Source organism: Gigantopelta aegis, chromosome 13 (assembly GCF_016097555.1).
Source record: "Gigantopelta aegis isolate Gae_Host chromosome 13, Gae_host_genome, whole genome shotgun sequence".
Taxonomy (NCBI): Eukaryota; Metazoa; Mollusca; class Gastropoda; order Neomphalida; family Peltospiridae; genus Gigantopelta; species Gigantopelta aegis.
The window spans coordinates 35,014,702-35,032,549 of NC_054711.1; the positions used below are offsets into that span (position 1 = coordinate 35,014,702).

At 37.5% G+C, this 17,848-nt stretch overlaps 1 protein-coding gene across 1 annotated transcript in view; it reads right to left on the reverse strand.

Moving 5' to 3' along the window:
* The window catches only part of LOC121387787 (pre-mRNA-splicing factor CWC22 homolog), a 31,810-nt gene extending 16,089 nt beyond the window's left edge, over positions 1-15,721 (reverse strand). Inside the window, exons 1-8 of the mRNA XM_041518994.1 lie at positions 15,618-15,721; positions 10,085-12,404; positions 8,428-8,465; positions 7,554-8,012; positions 5,463-5,645; positions 3,036-3,164; positions 2,095-2,188; positions 1,441-1,569 (exon numbers count right to left, since the gene is read on the reverse strand). Of these exons, the coding sequence (XP_041374928.1) occupies positions 1,441-1,569; positions 2,095-2,188; positions 3,036-3,164; positions 5,463-5,645; positions 7,554-8,012; positions 8,428-8,465; positions 10,085-12,404; positions 15,618-15,628 (3,363 nt within the window). The 5' untranslated portion in view covers positions 15,629-15,721. The remainder of the gene's footprint in view (positions 1-1,440; positions 1,570-2,094; positions 2,189-3,035; positions 3,165-5,462; positions 5,646-7,553; positions 8,013-8,427; positions 8,466-10,084; positions 12,405-15,617) is intronic.
* Between the last annotated feature and the right edge of the window lie 2,127 nt (positions 15,722-17,848).

A 17,848-nucleotide genomic window follows, 5' to 3' on the forward strand; every position in this document is an offset into this window, starting at 1 on the left:
GTCATCTTTTGTCCAGTCGTACATTGTATTGGTTTCAATAATACTGTCAACAGATAGACTTGTGCCTTTCTTTTCATTGTATTTTTTCCCCTTTAATTATAACAGACACGGTAATCGTCATCTCAATGCTAACATCTTCCATGCCGTGCAAAAATAATTTAGCACTGATAAATCATAACAGGAAAATAAACAATTCAAGCTGTAACAACATATTGCACATAAGTAATTAAATTATTCACTAGACAGCAAATAATAAACTCATTAAGGCATGTTTAATCCCTGTTTTCCCCTCCACACAGAAAAACGATTCTGAGGTCCATGGCTGTTGTTTACACAAAATTGTGTAATCCAATCAAATAAAAGCTTACAAAATGATATAAACAGAGGTGTCAAACAAAGATGGCGGAACATGTTTTTACCATTGAAATGACAATAAAACAAGTAATTTTTATTATTATTCATCAAACTATTAATGCATTCAAGAACAAAAAACTACATAATATTGCATGATGGGGTGTATTATTTATACTGTGCACAAATTATTGTTACATAAGCTGTGAAAGGCTCTAAGGGTCTGATCAAAATTTGTTAGTCGGGGTCGGGAGCGATTTCGATCTGAATTTTATGAACCAATTTGTTGCCTCTCTTCTTTTGGAAAGTATTTCTAGACTTTAAAAGTCGGCTAATACACGGCAATATACGGTACCAGTCATGGGGTACAGGTTAGAACAGAGAAAAAACCCTGATAGCATACAGACTGATCGACCCAGTGACTCAATGCAGTTCAGGTGAACACTTTACCACTGAGCTATATACCACTGAGCTATATACCACTTAGATTAATGTTCGGATACCAAATCAAATTAAAAAAAAAAATTGATCAAAGACTGCAAAACTTTAACACTGAGCTACACACAAATGTTGATACTGTCATCGCTGGTGCTAAAAAAACGAATACATAAAAATTCAAAACAACCAACCCACAGAGACCAGAAATTAATAATTTTAAACACTAAACAAAAACATTTTTAAATCCCTTCAAAATGGCAAATTAAAAATGAGCTACATGGCATAATTTTTTGAAAGTTTAAATTACTATACTTAGAAACAAATACGGTATTATCATGACATCACTAGAACACATTGATTTATTAATCATCGGCTATTGGATGTCAAACATTTGCTAATTTTTACATAGTTTTAGCGAGAAAAACCACTAGTTTTCCATTAGCAGCAAGGGATCTTTTATATGCACTATCCCACAGACAGGATAGCACATACCATGGCCTTTGATATACCAGTTGTGGTGCACTGGTTGGAACATGAAATAGCCCAATGGGCCCACCAACCGGGATCGATTTCACACCGACCACGCATCAAGCAAGTAATTTACCACTACGTCCCCCTCCCCCGACCAGGTTGAAAGTGTCCAAGTCTTACCACTTGCTGATTTACAAGATGTGCCACAATCCGAGTTGTTGTCAGACATAACGTCTTGTCGTTTCTACGGTAACCTTTCTTGAACTGGAGGACAACTCTACGCAACAGAAGCTCTCCTATTTGAGGAAACTGAAATGTGAGAAGATGGCAGAAAATAAAAACATTAGTCAAGGGTACATAACAATCTCAAGTGCAATCTCAAGTGCATCAGCATAGGAGATACGAGTGTCGAAGTTCACCTTTTTGAAACATGTCAAATGTTATACTGCATCAACACAGGAAATAAAATTTTACAATATCAGTGGTTGATGACCGATTTAAATAACACACAATTTAACATAGAACACATTTGATTAATTAATCATCAGCTACTGGATGTCAAACATTTGGTAATTCTGACACACAATCATTAGAGGAAACCTGCTACATTTTTCTATTAGCAGCAAGGGTTCTTTTATATGCACTTTCCCACAAACCCGAAAGTTGTGGTGCACTGGTTGGAATGAGAACAAACCCAATCAGTTGAATGGATCCATCGAGGTGGTTCGATCCTGCGACACATGCACCTCCAGCAAACACTCAATCGACTGAGATCAATCCTGCACCACACACAATTTGTGCAATAGATCACTGTATTGTAAACTATGCAAATACCTTTGTGTTTATGATGGATACTAGAGCAGCATAGACGTGGGTAAATGTTGGTGATAAAGTCTGAGCCTGTAGAATCGACCGCACTAAAAGACCCCTGTTAAACAATAAAAACAATTTCTGTAAATTACACTTAGTTAATATCACACTGGTTAGTTTTAAGTGCAAATTTGCACCTTTGAGAAAGTTCATGACATATTTTCACATATAAACAACGTAGCACATTTTCACAATGTGTAAATTCAAAAACATGAAAAAACATACAACTAAAACAGAAATGTTTACAGTAAAATCGGATTAAAAATTAACAAATATAACTCACATTGCATTATGGATTTATGAAAGATTGTCAGTGTACATGGTCTGCTGTGAAATAAAAATTCTAAATTTAGTATGTCAACAATTAGAATATATCACAAGGAAGAAAAAACCCACTTCTTCCACTTCCTGTCATGTCTGGAAAAATTTGGGAAAGTGGTGAATCGAAAGACTTGCAATAAACTTACTTAAGTTGTACTTGTTTCAGAACTGGAAACAAAATAAACTTATAAAACCTTGTTCATTTTACATTATTTATTTACTAAATACAGTAGAATCTCGTTGGGTCGAACTCGAAAGGGTCAAATATACCGCAACACTCGAACCAAAAACGAAGTCGAGAGTTACACTTACTGTATGTAAATCACATGGTTAGGTTGAACTACCATAAGGGTCGAAAACTTTCTTAAGCACCAATGGGGTTCAAGCCAACAGGATTCAACTGTAGTTATCCTTTTAATTCATTTAACAAAAATCTAACAGCTTACCCATTTCCATTTCAGGAGAGTGATTTTCCACTCGCCTTAATTTTGCTCACGGCAAAGACTACATCATCATTTTCTATTAGTTTCACTTTCATTATTCTTACAGATAAAGGTTTTTTTTTTAAAAATCCACATGCTCACCTTCCTCTAACAATATTTTCCTGAAACAATTCTCTAACAACTGGGATGATGTTGGAAACGTTCACTTTGTTCACCAAACCATTAATACTCTTCTTGAGATTTTCCCACGAAATCCGCTGATACGCCACGCTGAAAACAAAGATCAAATCACACGATTAATATGTACTGTTTGGGACTGAGAATTCAAACAAGAATACTGGTCAAGTACATGATACACCTGTCAAAGAGTTTAACAGAAAGTTTGTTTGTTTTGTTTAACGACACCACTAGAGCAACACTGATTTATTAATCATTGGCTATTGGATGTCAAACATTTGGTCATTTTGACATGTAGTCTGAGAGAGGAAACCCGCTAACATTTTTCCATTAGTAGCAAGGGATATTTTATATGCACCATCCTACAAACAGATAGCACATACCACAGCCTTTGATATACCAGTTGTGGTGAACTGGCTGGAACGAGAAGAGTTTGACAAAGAAGCACACACATTAATGGATTGTTACGTGTATGATCGATTACAATGGTGTGGGATGGATCAACTACTGATGGTACTGCACCAAATGGAGAAATTGCTGTCTGATTTAAGTTACTGTACTTTATTAGAGAGAAACAGTTTATTTAAGTAATGTAAAGTAAATCATCTTAGCTTCTTCAATGGATGAGCAAAATATTTCTGTTATATTCAGAATCTAGACAAATTATGTTATTTATGTCTGACAGGTCAGTTATCTAGTAGAATGAAGAACAGTAGGTTTGGTTGACCTAGTGATGATATGAAATACTGCCATCCCAATCTGTACTTACATACAAGGTTTGATGAAATGAATGGATGATATGTCCCAGACAAGAAAGTTAACACACAGATGGACATATGGATGGACAATGACGACCACTCAGACACTGGCGTATTTCCAGGGGTATGTTCTTTATGGGTATCATGAAATAAATTCAGGTACTGGACAACAACTTACACTCAATAGGTTCTTTGATAATTTGTTGCTTAGTGCATAAGCAAACTGTGTATCTCTTAAAAATGCAACCGACTTGTTTATTTTGCACAAGAACATACCACTCGACTTGTGCAATAAATAGGAAGTGAAAAGAATGTATGTGAAGTTCTGTATATGTATCAAACACGTTGACAGAAAAACAGAGAGGAAACCCACTACTGCCACATAGGTTACTCCTACTGAAAAGCCAGAAGGTACCATTTATAACCACATACCCATAGACAGGACAGTAGGGAACAATATTTCAAAATCTTAGGAACCTAACTCAGCTGAAATGATTTTCACCAATAGTCCGTCCCACGGGGAACACCTTTTATCATACTATGGAATTCACTACAAGTTATTTATTTCTGAGCTGAATGTTTTCTAAATTGGACACAAAAATAGGTGGGGGTTTTCTTATTTCCGAAACAAAACAAAAAAATTATTTACAAAAAACATTGCGGTAGGAAGATGGAACGGACTATAGGTAACTAATTGTTTGGTTACATACATTAGTAAATACAAGTCTCATGATCCCCAATTTATAACTCTTAATTGTAGAAAGCAACGGTTCAAGATATACCTGACTGGCAATTTGTGTGAATTTAAAGTTGTGGAAGCAACACATGAACATGATGAAAGTTTGTATAAAATATAGTGTCCTGCATAGTACATACTACAGCCATTATGTACGAGTCATTGGGTACTGGTAGGGATAGGAAAAATTAATTCACCAATGATGGTCAATCTCCGTAGGGAACATTTTGTTTAGTGACAGTTGGTGATCAGTTGAAAATTGAGTACCATTTAACGTTTTAGAATTGTGTAGCAATCTCTGAAATTTGTGTAGCGAATAGAAAAATATTGTCCGCTCAGGCAAGCACTCGATACCTAGGCTGCATACCTCCACACAAGTAAAATACGCTCAAAGACGCTAATATCAACTTGAATAACACCATTTAAATACATGTATTTGTTGCATATCACTCGAATAAGCATTGGTCCATTTGTCTTGACAGTGAAAATCTGCTCAGACAAGCTAAATGTACCTCAATGGTTGTCCAGTGGACAAATAAAAATGTATAACGCGGTTTCATTTTGAGAAACCAAAAACATTGCCCTTGGATTTGAAGAAAACTAACAACTGAACTTATTTAGACAAGTGAAAATATTGGTGGACAAGTGGACTTCTATAGTCCTTCCCACCAGGGAAAGTCATTTTCTTACTGTGGTATGTACTACAATTTATTTATTTCTGAGCAGATTGTTTTCTATATTGTACACAAAAATAATGTGGGTTTTTGTTATTTCCAAAACACTTTTACTGTTCTTCTTACGTTAACTTAAACTGAAATTATTTACAAAATATCAATATTCATGGGGGCTGGGAAGGACAACAGACGTACTTGTTTGGTGGACTAGTTTTGAACCCACCTGCTCTTGTCTGTAATCTGTTCCTGCATCATTCTCAATCTAGCAGGGGGTATGTAGGCACCCCCAGTTCGGCCGGTGAGTGCTGCCACGCCCTCTGCTGTGTTTTTCTTGACGGGCTCCGGTGCGGTGGTCGAGTTCCCCGGCTGTGTTTCAGACTGTTTCTGAGCCTTGTCTGCTGATCCACTGAAAACAAGAAAACTTTCTTAAATATTCAACATTCAGGAAGGAAGGAAGGAAATGTTTTATTTAACGATGCACTCAACACATTTTATTTACGGTTATATAAGGCGTCGGACATATGGTTAAGGACCACTGTTGCCACTTCATGGGCTACTCTTTTCGATTAGCAGCAAGGGATCTTTTATATGTACCATCCCATAGACAGGGTAACACATACCACGGCCTTTGATGTACCAGTCCTGGTACACTGGATGGAGCGAGAAATATCCCAAATGGGCCCACTGATGGGAATCGATCCCAAACCAACCCTGCATCAAGCAAGCCTTTACCACTGGGCTACATCCAGCCCCGTAATTTCCATAAATCCCAATCCAATTGTTGTGGGGGGGGGGGGGGGGGGGGGGGGGGGGGGGGGTTGCCATTTCTCCTAATTTCAAGGACTTTTTACAAATTATAAACTGCGGGTATTGAAATATGTTAAGAACAGTCCTTCAGGTTACCAGGAGGTAATTGTATTAAACAAAAACTACACCTGACTGGGCTAGCTCTGGGTGTAGACAATTTTACCAAGTTATCTAAATTCCGAACCAAAATGTTAACAACTACCAAAAACTGCTCTCCTACCATTATTTTTTGTTAGATTTTACCCACATTTTGTCCAGACAGAAATCTTGAAAAAACCATTACAATGACACAGATTCCACATACTAGATGATAACTATGTCACCTATATGCTTTTTGCCCTAAGCAATCTCAGCGAAGTCGATATAGGTGACATAGTTATCATCTAGTATGTGGAATCTGTGTCATTGTAATGTTTTTTCACAATTTGTGTCTGGACAAAATCTGAGGGAAATGTAGCTGTAATTAAAGGTAGGAGAGTAATTTATTGTAGTTGTTAACAATTTGGTTCGTACTTTAGTAAACTCAAAAAAATTGCAGAAACCAAATTTTTTTCTCTCCAAAATTATCAATCATGCTGCCATGAAATTCTTTTGCCAAATTAAAATAGAATTCGCCAGTTATGTTTAAAATTCGTAGTTAGTGAATTTGTGGAGTGCCAGAGCTAGCCCTGCCTGAATTGTGATCAGTTGCATGTTATTCAACTATAAAATACCCTTACAAGTACTGATCAGTAGAATGAATAACACCAATGTATTAGTATGTCTGTACAGATATAGTTTGTACTACAATGGAAACGTAAAAATTTCATAATTGTTTTGATACCAGGCCCGTAATTTACAATAACCGGCACATAAATAAATATTCACCAAATACTTTTCGTTTAAGGCTAGTAATGGGTAATTTTGGGTCCAGATTTTCTAAGCTGTTTTAGCACTACGATATCATCAAACCATCACAACCTATGGCGTGTGTAGCCTACAATGGTTTAACGATATCACTGCCCTAAAATAGCTTTGAAAATCTGTAGTCCAATTACTAAAAGCAGGAGTTCTGAACTTGCATATTCCACCAATAGTTTTTTCTCTCTCAGATCATGAACGTAATATGGCCAGCTACGAAAAAATAGGATAGTTTGAGATGAGAAGAGGGATCATGATTGTATGGACCTCAGAGATGTATTTTTTAACATTATATAACTAAAATATAACAGAATCACCAGCTAAATAACAGATTTCTATTTCACCTGCTAAGGAACTACACTTTTTGCGATTCACAGGACGCTATTGTGAAGCGTGACATCTCATGGAAAAACTAGTTACGAGTCACTGGTTCAGACAAAGTAAAAAAGAAAATGACATGGCATCTCGGGCAATCGATCCTATGAACAATCGCACCTCAGGTGTGTGTGCTACCACTGAGCTACACTTGTCCCCACCTCTACTACAAACAACACAAAGAGCACCAGATGTCATTCAGAAAATAGAGATATGTACCTGATATATTTACCTATCTACCCCATCTTTATTCGTTTTATCATCACTGCCTCTCTCCCTCCGTTCCTCATTTCTCTCACGTCTTCCGTCATCCCTGCGATCATTCCGTCGATCTCGCCAATCACTCCTTTCTTCTCTCTCTCTCCGTGTTGAATCCCGCCGATTGTAATCTCTGTCGGAGTTCTCTTTTCTTCTCTCATTCCCGTAATCAGGTCGATTCGAACGATCGTTGTATCTGTCGTCTTTATCGTTTCTTCTTTCGTTTTCCTCTCTTCTGTCTTTTTCTTTCCTCCTGTCCCTTTCTTCTCTCCTGTCTTTTTCCTCTCTTCTGTCTTTCCGATCCTTGCTTCGACTCCGTGATCGTTTATCTCTTCCTCTTCTCCTGTCTGTCGATTCCCCGTTAATTTCACGGTTAACACTTACTTCATTATCATCCTGTTCTTCTTCGCCATAGTCCACCAGTTTCTTCAAGCTGAAATATATTTTCTAATGAAAACTTGCTTTCAAAATAATTTTTTAATATTTTAATATTAAAGTATTGAAGTTTTTTGGAATACCCAATTTTCTCAAAACTTTAGTTTGTATAAAATCAGGAAATTCACCCCCATTTTTAAAATAAAATTACAGTTACGAAAATTTTGAAATAAAAACAGACTACCTGCAATTATACAAGTGTTCTCGCTACTCCATTTTGCTGCCCTCCTTTCACTTTCAAGTTCTGCTGCCCTCCATTATTTTCCCGCACCCTACTATATTTTACAATATATGGTAACCAAGCTTTCCCTCTCTTTCTGTTTTTTTTGTTGCTTTTTGGGGGGTTTTGTTGTTTTTAACAACTACAGATGTTTAAAAAATAAATAATAAAATAAAAATAAAATCACTACTACCTTTCAGCCGATGGGGCCTCTTTCCTTACGTCTGGTTTCTAAAATAAAGAGAATTTTCTTTTATTGTAACAAATCAATAATGTGAAAAATGTGCAGGTACAACTACAGGTAAAACTGAAGAGGAAGGGGAATCTCACAAAATCTTTAATTATTTATCACACAATTAAAATAAAATTAAGAAGCTGTTCACAAGAGTACAAGTGTACAAAGAGTATGTCATTTTGCTAAGCCCTCCACTACAATCCCCCTCTAAGTCTTAAAAATGTACAAAAATTTATGCTGGCATCAACACTCTCTGTAAGTATTTGTTAAAATACCGACCTCCATTTAAGAGGGCCTAAATGTATCACTCACCTGAGATTACATACAATTGTACATGATATAGTTCAAGGAGTCATTTTCACCTCCCCTTAGCATGGGAGGTGGGTTTTTCAGTATTAGAAGTATTACAAAATTATTAATATCAATGTTTAATACAGTAATGTCTTAAATGGCTCCCCACAATTTAAGTTCAGAGAGCAATTACAACCTGAAGTCTAAACTGGTGATACAAATAATTGTGAACAGCCCCTAAAGCATGTAATTAAATAAATGTATGTAACAACAATTTAACAACAAATGTATATCAACATCTGACTTACCTGTAATCAATCTTACCTGTAGATATTTGCATAAGTAAAAGTAAAATCACAATTACTAACCTGAACAAATGAAAAACATCTTTCTGGAACACTTTAACAACTCCGAATAAATATTATTCACAATATACATGGGTATGTAATATATGTAAAATACAACAGATTTACATTCACATTATCCACATGTAATTCCATACTAAAAATTACAAAAACTGAGAGCAGGCCTCTAAGAATTGATATTTGTTTTAAGGTTTACAACCCATTTTATTTTATTATGCATAACTTATTATTGCACAATTTATTATTTCATTGTATGTTTTAACATGGTTTAAAACAGTATTTATTAAACAAATATAAAATGCAGTCCTTGGTTTTTGAAAATTATAGGCGAGTGGAAAATCGCACACCTCAATATGCTAAGGTGAGTGAAAAAATCACTCTCCAAAATAAATAAAACAGCCGATTGGATTTTGACTGGTACGTCTACAAAATAGTCTATTAAACCAGTATTTCCCCGATTTGTTCAACAAAGAGACATACCAGTTTAACGACTGCATGGAAGCCACTGCCATGTTTTTCATTTTTATTGTTTTAATAAAAGGACCTTCCTATCAGCTAAATGAGCTATGAAAACTAGATTTTTGTAAACAATGGAAATAAATATACCCATCTATTTTACGTGTGCCGTTTGTTGAGTGTAACATGCGGTTTTTCTCACTCGTCAGATTGAAATTAAGTGAGCTGTACGAGTGCGATCGCACCTGCTCACCTTAAAAAGCAAGGTGTGAAAATGTAATCATTACCTGTAGCAGATCAATCATTTCCATTTTTAAACAGACAAGTAATTGAATGAAAGCTGACTAAACCTTGTAAAATTAATTTTAATGAAGTCTGCGAGGATGAAAAATGGATTACACAAATCTACTTACCTCTAAGAGAGACTTACACAAGTAACATACAAACGTAACAAATCACTCTCACAGTTTTCAGAGGGCTGTATTGGAAAGTTCTATAGATACCTGTATGATGCTGGATACAGCTTTCTTTGGGGAAGGATCTTCATCCGAGTCGGTGGTGGAAACCTCGCCACTTTCCGTGTCACTCGTGGTGTCACGTTTCTGGTATCTCCTCGGTGATGCAGCGTCAGTTACAGGCACTTCCTTCTCATTCCTGGCATCACCAGCTCCAGACTTTCCTTCCAACATCTCAGCACCATTTCCATCTTTTTCTGAGTCACGTTCAATCTCACCAGTTGCAGAATTCTTCTGAGGAACCTCCTTCCCACCATCATCAGCAGAATTTTGGTCGGATCCAGACAATTTTAATACTTTAGATTTTGGACTTCTGCTACTTGGACTACTAGATGTCTTGCGTGCAGAAGTTTTGTCCTTAGCGGGTGAAAGAGATTTACGTTTTTCTGAAGACTTGTTTCCATTTTCCTTCTCACTACCTTTTTTCTCAGTGCCATCGCCCAATCCAGATCCATCTCGGATTATTTCTTTCCCAATATCATCATCATCAATTTGTTTTTCTTTCCTGCCTGACGTGTCCTGCGGTTTCCGAGGACTTTCTGATGCAGAACCTGGGCTAGATGAACGAGCATGCTTTTTTGATGTTTTTCCTTCGGAAAGATTTTCCTTTCTTTGGTCACCATCTTGGTCTTTGGAATCACCATCTAAGCTTTTGTTGTTGTCAGAGACAGCTGATGAAACAGCTCTGCCTTTCACTGGAGAGGACGACAGACTCCTTCGGTTAGACTGAGTATGAGGCGATGAATCACTTTTTGTGGAATCTTTCTGGCGATCACTTTCTTTCCCGCTATTTCTGTCGCCATCAGCAGTTCTGCTAGAATTGATTCCCAAATCAGAATCAACATCAGAACTTCTGTGACTCTTCTTGGGAGGCACCAAGCGACGCCGTTCAGACTTCTCCGAGCCCGAATCTGACCCAGTTTCATAGCCTCGTCTCTTGGTCGACGTCTTTCCTTTGGAATGATCAGAAACCGATTTCTGATCCAAGTGGCCTTCGACCCGGTCACCATCTCCTGACTTGTTAGAAGCTGAATCAGACCTGGTCTTGAGATCATCTGTTTGACTGGAGACTTTCTTCGGAGATTTGTGAGGACTTGAATCAGATTGGGTGTCGCGCTTATTTCGTTTCTCTGGGACGGAATCTGAACCGATTTTAATACTCGAAGACGGCTTGTCAAGATTTTCACCTGAATCGCTGTCATGCCTACTACGTTTTAACGTTTCACTTCTTATTGTCGGCCTGTCTGGACTAGGACTGGAGTCCGAGTTGTGTCTTCTTGATTCTCTTTCTCTCTCTTTTTTAGATCCATCAGCACCATCTCTCAAAGAATCAGACCTTCGCGACCTGCTAGGACTACTGGACCTCTGTGACCTGTTAGGACTATTAGACCTCCGTGACCTGTTAGGACTATTAGACCTCCGTGTCCTCTTAGGACTATTAGATCTCCGTGACCTGTTAGGACTGTTGGATCTCCGCGACCTGGCAGGACTGGTTTCCATGTCAGAACCTTTTCTCGATCTTCGCGGTTCATCTTTTCTTAAACTTTCTGAACCATTTGAATATCTGCTTCTTGCCGAGTCATCTCTTCTTGAGTCGTCCCTTCTTCTTGAGTCGTCCCTTCTCGAGTCATCCTTTCTCGAGTCATCCCTTCTTGAGTCGCCTCTTCTTGATTCATCTCTTCTCAAGTCACGTCTTCCCGAGTCATCCCTTCTCGAGTCGCGTCTTCTTGAGTCATCCCTTCTCGACTCATCTCTGCGTGATCGTGAAACATCTGAATGACTACCAGAGCGGGAACTCGGTCTTTCCTGCCTCCGATCATCTCTAAACCGACGAGAATTTTCTGATTCACGTTCCCTGTGCGAGTCTGACCGCTGATGCCGTTCATCTGTGTGCCTTCTGTAACTTTCCGAGCAAACGTCGGATCGCGAACGAGATCTTTCATCAGGCCTTTTCCTTGAAGAACTATCAGAATTGGCATTTGTCTCCAACCGGTCCTTAGCCAACAAATCTCTACTGGATACATGTCTTCCGTTTCTTGTATCGCTTGGAGATTTTCTTATGTCACTAGAATCATGTACACTGGAATGTTTGCCGTTGTCAGTAGGAGATGCTGCCATTTCATCTTCTGATGATGACGATGATGATGACGAAGACGATGATGATGACGAAGATGATGAAGAACTTGTGCTTTCCGAGTCTGATGAAGAATCTTCGGTGGCACTATCAAGTTTTTCTCCATCTTTGGATTTGCTTGCATTTTTGTCTGCACTTGAGCTGGAATCACTGTCACTTGTAGATGGAGTTCTCCTGTAATATACAGAATTAAAAACTAAAAGCAAAAGACAATAACAAAATGCCAGTAACTACAGATATAGGGGGGGTGGGGGGAAAACAACTTTCTATTATGTTCCAGTTAAATACATAAGTGCTGACGGATTTCTTCCTGTAGTGTGTGTTTATTAGTGGTTACTGTTACGTAAAATATTTGTTATTGGCGAAAATTATCAATGTAACATTTGGTATTTAGTGTCAAATTTACAATTTTTGTTGTATTAGAGTGGGAATGTTTTCGCTATAGAAATATCTCTGGCGGAAGATAGCGATCATAAACATACAAATGTCTGTCTTGCTCTCGAATGGCGGAGTACTCGGGTTAGGCCCAAAACACACCAGGTCTCCGTCTGGGTCTGGCGAGTATGGTGCCAGTCCAAAATGAAACAAACTGAATCGAATGTGACAAAACATAGCGCATCTGTCCTGACGTCAACTACAGATCTGGCAACAAACCTCATAGAACAACCGCGATGATATAATTTCCTCCCACACCCCCATAACAATATTTTTTAGAATTAGTGTAAGTTTAGGGTTAGTTATATGCAATACCTTTTTAAACATTTTGTTCTATAAAAGCAACATGTTTATATTTCGTAATCCAGTATCACTATGCAGGGCATAAAATTTGGCACGAACGATTTTGTTGTTCGTCTGATGGTTATGCAAAACCAATATCGACACGAACGACGGATTGTTCGTGAAAAAACTATAATTGTTCGTCAGAAAATGATAACTATTTTTGGAATAAAATAATAAGAGAACTGGCCTAGCATTGCAGGTATGAGAAAAAAACAATGTATTTTTTAAAGGTATGTAATAAATACAGAACCTCACATACATTATTTTTCCTTCCTATTTATTTCACACCGTTTATTGTGAGCAAGAACATACCATTCAACTGCTACATGGTCTTGTGGTAAATATTCTTGCACACAATAAACTTGTGAAATAAACAGGAAGCGAAAAAAACATATGTGAAGTTCTGTATATTTATTTACTTTTTGACACCTGTGTGGTTATATTGAAATATATGTATTAATTCTGAAACATATATTGTAATGAAAACAAGTACAACCCTTGCTAAATCAATTTATTAAAATACGACTACACAGCGAAGAAAATAGTACGTTTAATAAGGGACTTTAAAATAACGAAGTGGAAATTAGAACATGATGAAACTGAGTTGCAGCATCGATTGGATCGATCGAGGATTCGCAGAACTTCGGGTCTTTCCGTTCAGATCCGGAAGCTCAGACTATTGTTTGGCACCAATAAGTACTCCCCTGTAACAGAACCGATGGGGTAGTGTGCTGAAATGTAAATGGCAGCTTTCAAGTTAGTCCCAGCATACCAAATAATAATAATAATTTAGTATTTATAAGAATTTGGAGAAAAAGTAAAGTTTGTTTTATTTAACGCCTCTGGAGCACATTGATTTTTTATCTTATCATCGGCTATTGGACGTCAAACATATGGTCATTCTGACACTGTGTTTTAGAGGAAACCCGCTGTCGCCACATAGGCTACTCTTTTTATGACAGGCAGCAAGGGATCTTTTATTTGCCCTTCCCACAGACAGGATAGCACAAACCATAGCCTTTGTTGAACCATTTATGGATCACTGGTCGGTGCAAGTGGTTTACACCTACCCATTGAGCCTTGCGGAGCACTCACTCAGGGTTTGGAATCGGTATCTGGATTAAAAATCCCATGCCTCGACTGGGATCCGAACCCAGTACCTACCAGCCTGTAGACCGATGGCCTGCCACGACGCCACCGAGGCCGGTGAATTTGGAGAAAAGCCACGAAAATCGCCCATCTTAGATTCTCATTTGATTACGGTTGCCGGCTAACCTTTTCATTTGTATCTGAACCACTTAAGAAAATCATTCGTGCAAACACTAAAACCACACAAACGACATATTGTTTGTCTGAAAAAAATCAAATTTTATGCCCTGCTATGTTTTGCCTTTGAAAAATTTGACATTTTGACCATGTCTAAAATTTCCTCCACAAGGGTGCTTTTGTTGGTGCTTTTGGTACAAATATAGCACAGAAGACACAATGAGGTATTGAGACTAAAGGTTCCGTATACGCTGAAGTTCATTCCGTCAAAATACACCCAATGAGATTTTATAAGTATTAAAATGCAGTCTCACTTGTTGATCCACTGCGTGGTCGAGTGGTTACAGTGCTCAGCTAGTCCCGATGGGCTAGCTGGATTTGAACTCCAGACCCTAGCACTACTTAGTTTGCAGTGTTTAATGCAATGTCCACTTGATATCACTAATCCAATACCCCAAAGGGGGTGCAGGTGGAAATCTTTCCCATCAAGAAAGGTATATATTAATCAATATGGATTTCTTATATTTATTGTTGTTTATTGAAGTACATTTATTTAAAGATATGAACGCATTGATATATATTGATAACACATTAGAGTTACAGACCCAGACATCAAAATACACCAGACATGCCATCTGTGCCACATTACAGATTACCAGAGCCAGACCCAGTGTGTTTTGGCCCTGAAGTGATTGGGTAAAATATAGCCAGAGTACTCGGACTGTAAGAGAGCTAGACAGACATTTGGACATAAATACGCTCTCATTACAGTCAGAGACCAAGCTATGTATTTTTTTGGCAATTCCCGACAACCAAAAAGTTGGCAAAGATTTCCGCTCTAATACCACAACAATCCTATGTTTGACGTTAAATACTTTTACTTTTACTCGGGCTAGGTAAAATACTGATGGTCTGGAGTTCAAATCCAAATAGCACTCTCTCATTTGTAGTGTTTTAATAATGCACTATTCGGCTGGTGATAATTCAATACCCTAATGAGGGGAAATAGAAGTCTTTTCGAACATCATCATCATCATCATGCTGTTTAACATTTAATATTGTTTATAACCTAAAATAATAACATATTTGTTTGGGGTTTTTTTAAATGTTTTCTATTTATTAGGCATGTATAATTATAAAACACACATACAAATTTTAATGTATAAATCCGTATTTTAATATGCGGTATTTGGTCCCACACCCAGTGACACTGATTGAATAAAAACTATGAAATATGGATAAAAACTTTCAAGCAGCGAGTGCTGTACCAAATAAACCAGCCGGGTTTGTTTTTTTCAGTAAAGTAACAAGTACATTTCAGAATATTAAAATATATCATACCCTTTCGGCATTTTTGTCAACAAATGCTTAAAAATCAAAAAGAATTTGTCACGTTTTCACAATATTTTCTTAGAAAACGTTCACCCAAAATACCACTTCCTAAACCGGAAGTCTCGTAATACTAAAAGCGTATAATTTCTGGAATGTTAACGAATCGGGGTTTGACGCATTAAATAACTAGGAATGTCCGTTAGAAAGAAGGAAAGGTTTTATTTAACGACGCACTCAACACATTTTATTTACGGTGATATGGCATCGGACATATGTTTACGGACCACACAGATAATGAGAGAGAAAACCCACTGTCGCCACTTCGTAGAATCTCTTATAGGCACCATCCCACAGACAGGAGAGTACATACCACGGCCTTTGTTACACCAGTTGTGTAGCACTGGCTGGAACGAGAAATGGCCGAATGGGCCCACCGACGGGGATCGATCCTAGGTCGATTGCGCATCAGGCGAGCGCTGTATCACTGAGCTATGTCCCGCCCCCGAGTGTCTGTTAGATACCATTTATGTTACGAGTTGTTTTAGGCCTAATATTCCATACATACCCGTTGGTGAGAATACCATGAGTTATATTTTATATTTTTGAATACATAGTTGTTTACATATGTACGTATGTTAAAGGGACAATCCTGAGTTTGCTGCCATTTTTAAGATGTTATCGACTAACAGAGACTTTTTAACCATTCTAATTACATATCAAATATATTTTTCTGCATGCAATATTAGTGGCTGTATACTAAACGTGTTTCTGATCGTTCTAATATTTGTACTAGGTTGAATTTCATTTTATTTCCTAAAATAGTTTTTTTCGTACGTACGAAATTATTTGAAGACAAAATCCAGTTTGGGCTTCTTGCAAATATTGAGACAACCAGAAAGATATTGAATATACAAACACTGATATTCTAAACAAGAAAATATATTTAGTATGCAAGCTTAATCGTAGAAATATTTTATTAGTTGAAAACATCTTACAATGGAGCAAACTCAGGAATGTCCCTTCAACAACTTCAAGACATACGACTGGCTGCTCCTAGGTAATGACCAGGTCACCACTGCCATACATCCAATAAAAACTAAAACCTACATGATGGACGTATTGTGACGTATAATTAACCTGACAAGCATGGGTCTGTGACACGTAAGTTAGCTATAAGTGCAACGGCTGTAAATAACTTTTAGTCGAAAAAGATGTTAAAATTTGCTTACAACTTGGGGTGTGTTTTTTTTTGTTTTGTTTTTTTGTTGTTGTTGTTTTGAGGATACTATGTAAGAAATAGAATAATACATTCGTGTCCGTTAAATACCATTTATCTCACAACTCGCTTTCGCTCGTTAGATACATTTTAAAACAACTCGTGAGATAAATGGTATCTAACGGCCACTCATGTATTATTATCTGTGTATATCACGGGCAAATTTAATATTCTATTCCTTACATCTAAAAAAAAAAAAAAGTTTGATGTGCTTCTATGAGATGTGTGCGCATGCTTCGTGAAATGTTCTAACTAAGGTAGAACTGAAGAAGAATTTTTTTTTTTTTTTTTTTTTAAATAAATGCAAACGCCTTTCTCAACTAAAACCTATTTACGGCCCTAACACTTGCAGTTAACTTATGCGTCACAGACAAATCAATTTTAGGTTAATTTGAACGTTACAGAGTGATCCATTGCGATCGTGTGTTTTTTTTTCTTATTTATTAAATACTATTAAAAAAAAGTAGGGGATAGACCATAAGAATGAGTCATCAATAGGAAAGTTTTAATGTTTTAATGCGATAAACCATGTAAACATAATAAGGTGTCATCCGATGATGCATTACAATGTTCGGTAGATTTCAGAGGACCAGGGATTTCACGTGATGAAGGCAAAAGCACATCTACTGTTAAACACCAAATTTACCATGAAGTGAAAATGCGGTCAGTATTGTGTAAATCTCCCTGTTTGCGAGACAGGCACGAATTCGACGTGTCATACTCCTTATCAATAATCCAAGGTCGGCTTGGTTCAGGTTATTTCACTCATCCTGCAGAGCAACACCAAGTTCATGGCGAGTGGTCGGCGGCAGCTGACGTTGACGTAAGCGTCTACCAAGCATGTCCCAGACATGCTCAATAGGGGAAAGGTCAGGACTGAGTGCTGGCCATGATAAAGTGGTGTTTTGTGCCTGGAGGTAGTTGGTAACAATTCTGGCTCTGTGTGCCTTGGCGTTGTCATCTT